Consider the following 14,917-nt stretch of genomic DNA (forward strand, 5'->3'; position numbering starts at 1 on the left):
ATCCCTGGATAGAAATTCTCCGAACATAATGCTAGAAGTGAAGGTGGGGCAGCAGGATTTGAAGGATGAGAGAAAAGAGGCAGAAAGTAGAGGAAAGGTAAAGGAACAAAAGGGAGGAGACAGTAAAAAAAAAAAAAAAAAAAAAAATCTAGTAAGAACAGGTAATTACCTAAACTTTTCACAGTATCTCTGTAACTGCCCATGTGGTTCCTCCAGCCTGATGATCAACTCCTCCTCACTGTCTAACTCTGCCCCAATGACACTCTCTGATTCCCATAGTTCTTGCTATTTTCCAGAGCACCATGCAAATATCCCTCTCATTTTACCTGTTACTTTATTATACTTGTTTACCTCCTTTTATTACACTGAAAGCTTGAGGGCAAGGACCACGTCCAACCTCCAGCACAGCTCTGTACGTGGGGCACAAGAGGTACTCCCATGTTTAATGAGTTGATGGTGGTCATATTTATTGGGCACATGCTAGATGCGAGGCAGAGGGCAGGAGAGCTTACAAGTTAAAAGCACAGGCTGTGCTTTTTTTTGAATCCTGACTCTGCCACTAACTAGCTATATAATCTTGGGAAAGTTACTTAAGCTCTCTAAACCTGTTTCTTCATCTTTTCACCATCAAATCTACCATCCTACCTGCATCTGTAACCATCTGCTCTGCTTTCCCTCTTGTTAGAATGGAAGAACTGTCTCTGCTGATAACAGGCCAATCTCTCTCTCTGTTGGTTCACTGATCCACTCCCTCCTGACCCCTCAAAGACTTTGTTTCGGCAATTAGGCCCTCCCTCTCCTGCTCTTCAGTATGCCCACTCTAACCATCAGTCTCATGAGCCTATGAATGTTTCCCATCTTTTTAAAAATTTTATTTATTTATTTTTGGCTGCATTGGGTCTTCGTTGCTACACACGGGCTTTCTCTAGTTGCGGTGAGCGGGGGCTTCTCTTGCTGTGGAGCACGAGCTCTAGGCACGCGGGCTTCAGTAGTTGTGGCACGCGGGCTCAGTAGTTGTGGCTTGTGGGCTCTAGAGCGCAGGCTCAGTAGTTGTGGCGCACGGGCTTAGTTGCTCCGTGGCATGTGGGATCTTCCCAGACCAGGGCTCGAACCCGTGTCCGCTGCATTGGCAGGCGGATTCTTAACCACTGTGCCACCAGGGAAGTCCTGTTTCCCATCTTACAAACAACTTCTGCTTTGAAAGACTTGAGCAAGCCAAATACTCAATGCCTCCATTTCCTTACCTCTCACTCTATCTTTAATCCATTCCAATAAGGCTTTTATCCCTTTGTTATCACTTTACTGAAACTGCCCTTGACAAGATCATCCAATCCAATGGTCATTTCTGAGACTTCATCTTACTTGGCCTCTCAGTAGCTTTTGGACACAGTCACTTTCTCTTTCTTAAAGCTCTTCCTTCACTTGACTGGCTGCTCCTTTTCCTTTGCTAGTTCATCTCCCTTGTCTTCCACATTCCTAAACATTGGCTGCCCCAGGTCTTTTCCTTTGTACCCAGTTACCTAGCACACAGTAGGAATTCAAGAAATTCCTTGACTAGGAATGTGGTGTCCACTCTTACTGCAGCTGCCTCTCAGCCTAAGGGTTAATTAGGAGGAGTTGTAAAGAAGACCCTATCATTAAGGTTAAAGTAACTCAAGGGATATCAATACAGCAACAGCCTCCAGCTAAGTGGGAAGAGGGTCTGGAAATGAGGGAGAAGACAGATACTTAAGATCAAAAAGTAAGTTCCCCAGTAAAGGAAGAGACTATGGACTAATGAAAAGACAACTGACTGGGATAGGGGAAGGCAGAAACACAGAGAAAAGAGTCTGAGAGCACTGTAAAAAAAAAAAAAAAAAGACTGGAATACAGGAAAATAAGAGGTGTTGGGGGGATCTGATATACTTTGAAGGATGTAAATGTTCTAAATGGACAGGGCTGAGAGAAGCATTCAAGATGTTTTAGAGTTTAAACCTTATGATGAACTTAAAGGTGAGTTAGGTGAGGGTTCAAACAGAGAAACTGGAATCCGTGAGCAGCTTGGGGGTGTTACTAGTATGAATGAGTAAACACTTCGGAAACTTAAGTAACTTCATGATAAGCCAACAGTCAAAAGTATATCTGTGAGGAAGGATTAAATATTTAAAAAATATATATAGGGCTTCCCTGGTGGCGCAGTGGTTGAGAATCTGCCTGCCAATGCAGGGGACACGGGTTCGAGCCCTGGTCTGGGAAGATCCCACATGCCGCGGAGCAACTAGGCCCGTGAGCCACAACTACTGAGCCTGCGCATCTGGAGCCCGTGCTTCGCAACAAGAGAGGCCGCGACAGTGAGAGGCCCGCGCACCGCGATGAAGAGTCGTCCCCGCTCGCCGCAACTAGAGAAAGCCCTCGCAAAGAAACGAAGACCCAACACAGCCAAAAAAAAAATAATAATAATAATAAATAAATAAATAAATAAATAATTTTTAAAATATATATATATGTCAATACATACATATATGCTCTTAAATCCACAGATATATGTAATTTAGCAAATAGTTTTCAACCAATGAGAGTACTAAAAATGTTATTGTCTGCATAAATTATTTTGGAAGTAAGTTGGCAAGAGTCATTTGGGATCCCCTTCCACCTTGAGCACTTGCAGATCTGAGTTTTCCAACTGTTGCTTCCTACCACCCACTCTCAGAGGTCAAGCAATCCCTCCTTAAGTCAAAACACGCTGGCACTTCACTGTGGCACAGTGAGAATGTACATAAAGCTGTACAGTGAAACCCACCTGAATCTGAATCCTGGCTCTCCCACTTACCAACTGTGAGACTTTGGGCAAACCTCAGTTTTCTCCTCTGTCAGATGTGGACAATTTTGGGAACTGGAAAAAGTGTATAAAAGCACCTAGCACATTGTTTGACAAAGTATAAGCGCTCAATTATTTATAATTGCTGTCATCATCCTACTCTTTCAGTTCCTATCTTCCAGACAGCGCACTCCCTGGGCCTCTTCTCTTTTTCTCTATCTATACTTTTTTTGTTTTTTTAAGTAATCTCATTAAATGTCATGACTTTAAATAATGTCTATGTGCTGAAAGAATTTATGTCTATGTGCTGTCAAAATTCATTTGTCCCAAATTTATGTCTCCAGGCCTAACTCCTCTGAACTCTGGCCTGTGTATCAAATTGTGCAGTTGACCTCTGCCTCGTCCCACCTCCCCCACCAACCAGCGCCTCCTGCACTCTTCACCATTAATTGAGAAATTACTGGCAACTCCAATCCTTCCAGTTGCTCAATCTCAGGGTCATCCTCATCTCTTTCGCCTCACATCCAATCCACCAGCAAGTCCTACTGGCTCCAACTCAAATATACCTTATATATGATGCTCAAAATAACTGATCACTTCTCCTCAACCCCACTCTGCCGTCCTGGTGCAAGCTACCATCACCTCTTGCCTGGATCATTACAGTAGCCTCCTTACTGGTCTCTCTGCCTCTGCACTTCTGTCTTTTCTCAGCGCCACAGCCAGAGTGACTCTGTAAAGTTCTAAGTCAGATCATGTTGCTCCCCTGCTCAGAACCTTCCTGGGGCTTCTCGTCTTACTCCGAATGATGGGCTACAAAGCCCATGCCTTTGCTCGAGTTGAACTGGCCTCCTTGCTATTCCTCAAACAACAGGCACACTCTTATACTTGCTGTTCTAGCTGCCTGAAATAATCTCCCCCAACCCCCAAAATGGCTTGGCTGGCTTCCTACAATCATTCAGATCTTCACTCAAAAGTCACTTCCCTGATTCCATAGGTTCTTTTGCCTCTTAAGAAAACGTATATTTTTATTTATTGTTTGTCTCTCCCCATGGGGGCAGAGATCACTGCTGTAACTCTAGAACGCTGCCTGGAATATAGCAGGAGCTCAACAGTATTTATTGAATAAATGACTGCCCCAGAGTTTTTCATCTTTGGGGTCTTGCTACATCTGGTAAAGTGAACAGCAGTAGTCAACACACTCAGGTAGCCAGTGGCAGCAGGAATGCCTGTGGCTGAGGCAGGAGGCTAGCTAGAGGTAGGTCCTCTCACTAAGTGCTGCAAAGCCTGGGTGAAATCTGAAACCCATACTTGAAGTCCCTGGAGCTATTCCAGTTTCTCCACCCCTCCGCCTGGAGCTGAGGTGAAGAAATGTTCACAAAGCCACACTACAAACTGCAAAGACTAGTGAGTCATGGGCTAATTATAAGTAAGTTAACCATTCCTAGCTACGTTTCTTGACATACATTAAACCCTGTCTCCTAAAAGGAAAACTAGCTTCTGTCCTGAATCAACATGGACTCTGAATGGCTTCTGACTATGGTTGCTGTTTTATGGATTTATACCAAGATAAAATCCATTACAAGTAACTGAGCTAATTTTTACTGAGCCAACACCCTGAACTAGATGTTACAAAGGCCGAGGATATTGGGTTTTTTCTTACGTACTGACAAACTAGAAAGAAAAATCATTATTTCTTTTACATGAACTTTTACATCTCGAAAGACCACAAAACGTTTTACCTTTTAAACTCTATTACCTTTTACTAGTTTGGGAAAGAATTCTTATACCTGAGGCATTCCAAGGAGTCTTCAGAATAATAAATTGCTTCTGTATGTAGAAAAACTATACTTTCAATTTTTAAAAATCTGTCTGGAATATTATATATCACTACAGTGTAAAGATGTTATTATTCCATATCAGTCATTCTCCAACTGGTTAACCTAATGGCTCTCTTTAGTGGACCTTAGATCTCACCCGGTATCTTGGTGAAAATGTTACTTTCCTGAAAAACATATTCTGATTTGATGTGCAACAGTCATTTAAAATTCAAATTAAAAATTACCCCGAGAGTCTCTGGTCAACCTTCTTCCTGGCATTACCTTAAGGGGAGACGTTTAGGAGCAAGGTTCCTGATGTGAAAGAGGCTGACTCTACAATTTACCATCCACTGCACTGATTTAGAACAACAGGGTCTTGGCCCACACGGAAATTAACTATGGCCATAATTCAAAGGCAGCAAGACAGACAGACAGTGTGATTAAATACAGAGGTCAATATCAGTATGATCACTAGAGTTTCAAAGATACACAAATATGAATGATCCTATGACTATATCCTTTTTATTAATCAGTGTATAGCCAGTGCCTGGGTCATACTATGTGCTGAAGAAATGTTTGCTGAGTAAAGAAATGAATGTACAACCCTGACTGTCCAATTCAGGCATGTGAACCTCTCCTCGAGGTAGAAAAGGACTATGATATGCTAAAATGAGATTCTCTCAGGGCCACAGGATGTAGTTCTAATAAGGACTTCTAAAAGTAACTTGTACTGGTAAATCTGAAAAGTCTGTGGACTAACCCTGAATATTTCTACTGCTTCAGAAGCCAAACTATTTATCAGATTTGAAGGTACCATTTTTGGTTTTGTTTTTGTTTTGGCCATGCCCCGCAGCTTGCAGGATCTCAGTTCCCCGACCAGGGATTAAACCCGGGCCATGGCAGTGAAAGCCCGGAATCCTAACCACTAGGCCACCAGGGAACTCAATTATTATTATATGCTTAAATTATTAAGCAATTTTTTACTCTGAAGACTCCTTGGAATGCCTCAGGTGTAAGAATTCTTTCCCAAACTAGTAAAAGGTACTGTGTTTTAGATATGGACTTCTACTTATTAATTAGCAACTCATTCGACCAGAAGCTCCTGGAAGGCAGACAACACATCTATGTTTATTACTATATACCCTACCCTTAACACAATGCCTGGCACATGGTAAAAACTTCACCAACATTTGCTGGATGAGTGAGTGATTGACTCGATACCATCCTGAAGCCTACAATGACATATCATTCCCCAACACACTATACTCAAAAATGCCTCCTAGTATTCTACCCTGACTCTACATGATAATTCCAAACTTAAAACTCCTAATTCTCAGACATAGCCAAACACTGGCTTATCTAAAACTACTAATAATGGACTTTCTATTTCCAATAATTGAAGTTTAGGCCAACCATCTCACAGAAAGAAAGCTTAAAAAGTTAGATGAACTATTTTTAAAAAACTATCAACACAATGACAAGATGGTAGAGTACAGGCCAAAACCAAAAGGAAAACTAGAATCCAGAGAGGTAAATAACCACAGAAACTACAATGCCCTGGGGCATCTACCAGTCCCAGAAAACTCAGCTTTTGTTTCAATGGCCCTCTGGGGAGAAGAGGTCAATAACCCAAAGCCCAAGGCAAGGTAAGGAGTCTAAAAGGAGACTTTTTCTATAATAAGCTAAGATTCCAGAGACTCCTGAGAGAGAATCAGAACTGGACCAGCCCTCCTGCAAAATTACATCTCGGGCTCTAATACCTTCACCGTCCAAGGTACTTTAAGCCTTGAAATTAGTTTAAGGTGGAGGTGGACTGAGAATGATATCGTTTCCATGTGGGAATTCCTCCTCAGCGTTGCCTAGGGAATTTATATGTCTTTCTGAATCGTAAGAAAAAAATCAGCCAAGAAATCTGGAAAAAAAAGAGAAAATACTATAATTCTCTGTGAGAATAAAGCTTAACAATAAATGTAGAGACATTGCTGGTTTAAAAGAATCTACCAGTGTCAAGCTGAAAGCAAGAGCAGAAAATACTGACCCACAGAGTAAAGATTAAGGTTGACCGGGACAAAAGTACATAGGAGAAAAGTGACTAGGATCTAATCAGTTAGTATTGCTTTTAACTGTTGCTGTGTTATGAATGTGTTTATAAAGCACGTGTGTTCATGGCCCTGTGTGCTAACAGTGAGTCACTCTTGCAAATAAAATAAATACTAATAAGCTTATTTGCACAGTATATTTTATATAAACCTTGTAAGTGATGGTCCAAGAAATATCAAATTTTAGAAGTAAAATAAGTCCTTAAATTGGCAATTCCAACACATGATTCTGTGTAGCGTTGAATCTCACTCAGAGGCAAATGTTCCATTATTTTAATACTACTCAAAAATGTTTGCTCAGTGTTTTCCAGTGTTTGTATTTGCTATAGGTTATAGTTCTTTGTAAGTATTTTAACAAGAGAAATGCAGAGAAGATGTGAATATTAATATTGAATCATTATATTGTATTACCTGAAATTAACATCATATTGTATGTTAATTATTTCAATTAAAAAATTTTTTAAAGATGTGAATATTGTCACAAATTTATTGTCTAAAATTTGAATTAGCAAAACAATATTGATTCCAATGGCAAAGTCAAAATCAGAGCAAGTAGACAAAGTATTTTCACTGTTAAAAAAGAATATAAGGGACTTCCCTGTTAGCGCAGTGGTTAAGAATCCGCCTGCCAACGCAGGAGACATGGGTTTGAGCCCTGGTCCGGGAAGATCCCACATGCCACGGAGCAGCTAAGCCCATGCGCCACAACTATTGATCCAGCGCTCTAGAGCCCGTGAGCCACAATTACTGAGCCTGTTTGCCACAACTGCTGAAGCCCGTGCGCCTAGAGCCCATGCTCCGCAACAAGAGAAGCCACTACAATGAGAAACCTGCTCACCGCAACGAAGAGTGTCCCCTGCTTGCTGCAACTAGAGAAAGCCCATGTGCAGCAACAAAGACCCAATGCAGCCACAAATAAATAAATTAATTAATTTAAAAAAACAAAAGAATATAGAAATACATATGTATAACTGAATCACTTTGCTGTACAGCAGAAATTAACACAACATTGTAAATCACCTATACTTCATTAAGATTTTAAAAAAAGAAATACTCAATGCAAATAGTCGCTAGAAAATAAAAAAAGAAAACCTGTCTGTACCAAAAAAAAAAAAAAAGAAAGAAAGATTATGAGCTTATGCAAAGCAACATGTACCCTAATGGCCCCACCTGAAGATGTTTTTGGATACATTCTTAACACTCAACCAACAACAAAGGAAACTTTTTTCTATGTCTGGAATATTAGTCACAAAACAAAGATCAATCCCATCAGATAGGGCAACTAATACTTTGTGTATTTAAAATTTTGTTTTAAAAATCACTTTTAAATACTAAATATTTGTGGCATGATTTTACAGTTTTTAAATTATTTTTATTTAACATTTATTTTGTGTTAATATTCCCTTCTTTTATATTATCAGATGTCTAGTATCATGTTAATTTTCTAATTTTGATAAATATTTTTGAGTTATGTAAGATATTAGGGTTAGGGGAACTCTACTATCTCTGCAACTTCTCTATAAATCCAAAATTATTTTAAAGAAAAAAGTAAAAAATATTTCAAAGTTTATTATCAGGTAGAGAATAATTTTACATGTCATTAAAATATATAATCTCATAATATTTTGGTTCATAATAATAAAAAATTATGTATTTATTTCATATATATGTGTATATATACATAAAATCTCTGAAACTTTTAGTATAATCCTAACACAGGAAAATTGTTCACTGTTGATTATTACAGTCATTACTGTTATTACTTAAGAACATGTAAATAAAAGAGTTTTTTTTAAAAAATACAGAATAATTTATAATTTTAGGAATTACCAGGAATTCCAATTTCTTGTTCCTGAATCTCAAAGATTACTATCCTTCAGGAATTTGGAAACATTAGCTGACCAGAAGCAGCTGACAGAAATAAGTGCAAATCCTCTCTGGAGACAGGTGCCTTTATCTCCGGTCTTAATGTTTTCCAAATACTATGACTAGCACACAGTAAAAGGTTACCAGACACACAAGGAGTCTAGACCACATGAATGAGAACCATGTGACACCAGAAACAGTCCCACTAAGACTTAATATCTTGGAATTATCATATGCAGACTATAAAATAACTATTCTTACCATAGGTAAAGAAAATAAAAAACAAGCTGAAAGATACCTACTGGAAACAGAAAACTATTAAAGGTAACATATCAGATTTGAAAAAAAAATAGAGCTTCTAGGAAATGACTCCTCATGACATCATAATTCCAGAGTTTTAAGAAGGAGCAATATGAAGAATAGTATAAAGGCTATATATATTTAGGTGTGAGCTATACGTAAATCTATATACCATCCTATACTTAAATTGAATCCATTCAATGTATTCCCTGTTGATCTAACTAGATTCACACTTATACGCATAAGGTGGAGCTGAATGTAAACAAAACAGTCACGTGTATCCTGCTCTAAAACCACCAAGCACAAACCAGAGCAGTCAGTTGACTACAGTTCAAGTAAATAAAGTCATACCCTTTCTTCTTATACTTAAGTCTTGCAAATTAGAAGTGCTTCTTGGGGTTTCCCTGGTGGCGCAGTGGTTGGGAGTCCGCCTGCCAATGCAGGCGACATGGGTTCAAGCCCCGGTCCGGGAAGATCCCACATGCCGCGAAGCAACTAAGCCCATGTGCCACAACTACTGAGCCTGCACTCCTAGAGCCCGTGAGTCACAACTACCGAAACTGCGTGCCGCGACTACTGAAGCCCACGTGCCTAGAGCCCGCGCTCCGCAATGGGAGAAGCCACCGCGGTGAGAGGCCTGCGCACCTCAACGAAGAGTAGCCCCCGCTCGCCTCAACTGGAGAAAGCCTGCGCACAGCAACAAAGACCCAAGACCTAACACAGCCAAAAATAAATAAATTAATTAAAAAAATTAAAAAAAAAGAAGTGCTTCTTAATTATATTTTCTTCTAATTTCTCAAACCCCTATTAAATGCCTACCACGTGATAAGCATAGCTAGGCATTTGTCCATACATTTTCTTATTTAAAAACAGAAGAAAAAAAAAAAAAGAGGAGGAAGGAGGAGCAATAGCTACAATAAAACCTAATTTTGGGTCTGGCACAGCACTGGACTATTTTGCTACCATTAACTGTGTCTGACAAGGGGACCAGCATCTCAGCACCGACAGTCCTTAGCTCTCCAGTAGTCCAAGTTCAAAGTAACAACGGAGGAAGGAGATCTTTGAAAGTTCTGGAAGGTAGAGCAGAAACTTCAATTTCATTCAGTTAAACTAAATTCAATTCACCAAGTATTTACTGAGTCTACTACCTGTTGGACACTATACCAGGTGTGTGGGAAATGACAAACCAACTAATGTACAGTATCTGTCTTCTCATTAGGCTTCAAATTTTCAAGAGGCATATAAACAACTAAATATAATATCAATCAGGATTAGATAAATACTGTATCGAAAGTTCTTTAAATCTTATGCCTTAAATTTCAAGGTTAGAGATTGTATGGGACTGGATTGGAGGGGTAAAGCCTGGTGCTCAAACTGATTAATTCTGCCTCTTTCAAGGGACTGTTTATATTGCTGGATATACTTTTTATGAAGACAGAAAAAGATGACCTTAAGAGGAACTGTCAGTGATTGCAAGAAATAAGTGATTTCATCATACTAGCAATTGATATAAATAATACACCTATTGAAAAGCAATCAAGTCAATATTAACACAGCCAATGCTGTATTTGGTGAATGCAAATAAAGAAAAGTTTCCTGATTAAGACTATACACACCTACTGCAGGTCTTTCACAGCATTAAACTTTTAGAACTCAAAAAAAACCCAAAAAACATAGTAAGAACACCAGCTGAATTATTAAATTAGTCCTGAAAAAGAAGGTCAATCGAATAAAAAAGAATACCAGTTTCATCCCTCAGTACCAGTCCATTACTCCATATAGTCCTTTAAAAACACTGCACACTGTTTTTAGGCAAAGAAGACATAATATTTCTCTGGAACACTACTAATTCTAATAAGTATCATTATTGAGAAATTCTTGCTACCTGGAATTTGGGAGAGTTTTGTTCTGTCACCTGTATATCTAACACAAGAACAGTTTACAAGTATATCTCAAAACTCGTATGTATGGAAGGTGATGGAGAATCTGGGGCTTGCTATGGCTTTGAGGATGTAGCACTGAGCCAAAGTTCCCTCAGGATTCCTTTTCAGGCACTCTGAAATCGTCAAGGTATCTGGCATTCCCCAAGAGTTCAGATACTCATATTAAATGAACACCCTCTTGAGGACATGTCTAAGTGCTCACCCTTGTGCTTTACCTTGAGAGCAAATGTCACCACTGCCCTGTTGAGCACAAATGACCCAGGGGCCCAGTGACCTGGCTGGTCCCTAACTCATCACCCTGCATGTGCTCCAGGACACCCTCCCAGGGCCATGCCTCTGAGTTTGGAGTTCCTGCACAACTGTGCCCACTTGCACAGCAATTCTTGCCTGAGCATATTTTAGACAGAGGTTTCCTCTCTTTCTGTAATCCGTCTGCTTTCCATCTTTCAGAAAATTACTCAATTTCTGGCCTTCTGATGATACTCTTTCTTCTTGGAATTTTTTATTATTATTTTTTCATTCACTTTTAGAGATCTAAGGGACAAGGGGAAGTTGGTATGTGTACTTGGTCTGCCATCTTGATTTGGTCTCTCTGGGCCACCATTACCTTGTTTTTATTTATTAGGATCCTGCAACTCCTAGATCCACAGAGTGCTTTTTATTATTGACTTTCCTAAGGACATGTAGGTTCAGAGCTCTCTGCCACGCATGCCAAAGGGCATGCAGTCATGCTCTCCTCAGGCCCTAGACCAGTTGCTATTATCTCACTCTTTTCTTCTTCCTACTTTATAAATTATTTCTCCTGATAGGCTGGTGAATACAAATGAAGTCTCCAGAGCCTGGTCACCCCCAAGTTAAGAGACAGCATTTGAATTTTTGAATGTGCAAGGTGGGAAACAGTAAACCATAGTAGTTAAAGACATGGGCTCAATTCCCGGTTCCCTTAGCAAGCTACTTAATCTCTACAAGTCTTGGTTTCCTCATCTATAAAGTAGCCATATGAATTAACCCAGTACCTTCAAGGTAGCTGTGAAGATTCTTTGTGACAAATGCTTATTAATACATTAATAAATGTTTGTTATTATTATTATTATTGAAACTTAGTCCCTGGACCACAAAGATACAACATATCATTTTCTCACGAGTCTTAGCCTGGAAGTCGTCAGTCCTGAGCAGAGTCTGGTTAAAGAAAGTTATATCTGGGGACTTCCATCTGCACAACTGCTACGGATGTCACAGAGGTATAGGAGGTATAAATGTCACTGAGGTCTGAGCTTTTTTACCTGAGCAGCAAATGGAGTTAGGAGGCTATAGTGGTCATAGGATACATTCAGACAGAGCCATCTAATTGTGGTGACAGAGTGAGAAATTAGGTAATAAAAAGCAAACCATTCCTTAATTGTCCATCATAGATGGTAACATATCCCTAAAAACCTGGGTAGGCTGTTACTTGGACTTGCCAGTGTCAAGAAACAAGTATATACTATCTCCTCATCACTTACCTCTAAGTTGCTGGAGTTCCATGTTCAAACTCTCAATGTTACTCTCGTAGAACTCAAGATTCTCAGGGGTCTCTGCCCTTAGTGATTCTTCTTGCTTCTCCTCCAACAGTAAGTTCAGCTCTTCTTGAGCCCTGCAGCACATATCCAAGTCCTGTTCCATCTCCTGAATCCTCACCAAGACTAAGGGACACTGGGAAGTCTGGTCCAAAGTCTTCTCCATGTTCTCAGGGCCCTCCTTTTCTAGGGTCTCCCAGCCAGGACGGTTACAGGTTAGGAGCTTGGGGGGTACTGCATTCGTTCTCTGCTGGGCCGAGGGAGGCAGGGGAGCGGGGCGAGAGGGTCGCATTGCCAAGGGTGGTTCCGGTCTCAGGTTCTGGTCCACTGGCAAATGGGGAGCAGTGGATGCTGGAGTACAGGGACGGGGTGGCGGTGGCCTTAGAGCCTTTCTCCTCTCGGGCAGCCCCTGCTGGATGATTAGCTTCGAGGAACCTCGGAAAATATCCTTTTCGGAGTTAAAGTCCATGATTGAAAAGTGGCGCAAAATTTTATCTGGTTCTGTGCCGGGCCCTGACAAGCTCTTCTCAAACTCTATCAGTTGTTGTGTCAACTTAGAATCCAGGTCCGTGTTGCCGTCTCCCTGTGAAAGTGCCATTGCTTCCACAGCAGGTGCCTTGTCTTGCAGACCAGGCTTCATCTCTGATCTCTCTGATGCAGAGCAAAAGCTGGAAGCATTTTCTTTGGGTGTGAGGTGCTTTTTCACACACCGCGCCATGCCCTGGAGTTGAGGGCTCAACTGGCTGGGTCTGACTGCCCTGGAGGCTAAACGGGAAAAGGTGCTGTGAAGAGGTGGCACTGGCTTCTGAAGGGTTTTCGGCTGGGAGTATGTTCTTCTGGGAGGTAGGCTGGAGTAGTCTCTAGTCCTTGCTTCTAGAGGAAGAGGGTCAGAGTACTGGTCGGGGCGGGGGTTGCTTCCTCCTCCTATAGAATAATACTGGTTTTTCTGCAATTCGGGATGAAAAGGTACTGGAGTTTGGGACGCAACACCATTGACCACCTCTGAAGGATCCTTTGTGGAAGAGTATTTGGCAAGAAGCTGTTCGTGCCCTGAACCTGTGCTTCTTGGGGGCCCTTCTGAGGTGCCCGTGTTCCAGTGAGAGTTTTTGTCTTCTTCATACTCAGAAGTCAGATGCTCCAGTGGGGAAGTGGATGTTTCAGAAATAACTGAGTTGGACTTCTCTGCTTTATACTCAGGAGATTCATGTCTTGTTCCTTCCACTTCTAAGGAGTTCTCCGAACAATCCAAAGATGTGTCAGGGATGTTGGTGAGGCTGCTTTCCTGCGGCAGATCCATGGTTTCCTCCACCCTTGCTTGAGGACATAACTTTACAAAGCGGTAAGGAAAGATGCCTGTCCTGCCCTTCAGTGATCCTTCTAGCCAGCCATCTTCCAGGGTCCCCAGGATTCGGATTTTATCGCCTACTTCGAAATCCAACTCATTTGGCTCCAGGGCTTGGAATCTGTAGAGGGCAATCCCGTAGGTGGCTGGCTGCTCGCCTTCCTCTTCTGGCTGTCTCTCTTCTCCTGTGTTGGTATCTACTTCACCGTTAGTAATGCAGTCATCGCAATTTCCAGAACTTACTGACTCATCCACAGTCCTCAGGGGCCCCAAAAGCTCTACAAAACCTTCCGGAAAAATGCCTCTTCGACCCTCTAACTCCCCTTCAAACCAGCCTGGTTCAGGAACTCCAATAATGGTAATCACATCCCCTTCTCTGAAGTCCAGCTCCTCATCCAGCTGGGCAGAGAGCCCCATCAGTGCCCGGGCTTGTCCCATTGAATACTCGGGAATCTGGAGAAGGGCACTCTGTGAGTGCCACTGCCGACTCTGTGAGGAGAGGCAGAGCTCCCTAACACATGAGGACGGGAAGAAGCCCCGGGCACCCCAGCAGCTCCGGCCCTGCAGCCAGCCGGCAGTGGGAGTGCCATGGAGAACCACTAGGTCACCTGAAGAAAGAGAAGAGAAGCAAAGATAATGACCTCGGTTATCACCTCAGCAGGATACTGGTATAACTAATAGTGCAACTCATCATCTTAAATAGCTACCAAATTCAAGGGAATATAAACCTAGAGTTTTAAGTGCATGAACACTTTTTGACAATTTAGTGACAATACAGTGAACATTCCTGTAAACCCATGGTTTTCAAAATGTGGTCTGCGGAACCCTGGGGGTGGATCCCTAAGATCCTTTCAGAGGGTCTGTGAGGTCAAAACTATCATATTTTCTTCATACACTTCATATACTTCAGCCAAAACAATGTAACGTGGCAAACTGAATATAGATTCAAGTAAAAGAATCTAGACTTCTTCTATTAAACCAAATATTAAAGACATCTGCAAAAAATGCAAACCAATGTTACTCTTCTCACTAAATTTTTTTTGTTTAGGAAACTAGTTATTTTTCATAAACTGTTATTTATGTTATTAATGCTAATATGAGTTTTTAAAAATAAACTGATAATTTAAAAAATGTCTCAGCTTTAACAGCTAATACGGTAAATATCAATAGACTCACACAAGCAAGTGCTCTTTAGGG

General features: G+C 41.1%; 1 protein-coding gene across 2 annotated transcripts in view; it reads right to left on the reverse strand.

The window, feature by feature from the left end:
- Positions 1–14,917, reverse strand: part of DNMBP (dynamin binding protein) — a 123,206-nt gene that overhangs the window by 54,844 nt on the left and 53,445 nt on the right. For both annotated transcript variants that reach the window (XM_068548358.1, XM_068548356.1), the window contains exon 4: positions 12,325–14,328. In XM_068548358.1, coding sequence (XP_068404459.1) covers positions 12,325–14,328 — 2,004 coding nt within the window. The remainder of the gene's footprint in view (positions 1–12,324; positions 14,329–14,917) is intronic.

The sequence above is a fragment of the Eschrichtius robustus genome, chromosome 7, assembly GCF_028021215.1.
Source record: "Eschrichtius robustus isolate mEscRob2 chromosome 7, mEscRob2.pri, whole genome shotgun sequence".
Taxonomy (NCBI): domain Eukaryota; kingdom Metazoa; phylum Chordata; class Mammalia; order Artiodactyla; family Eschrichtiidae; genus Eschrichtius; species Eschrichtius robustus.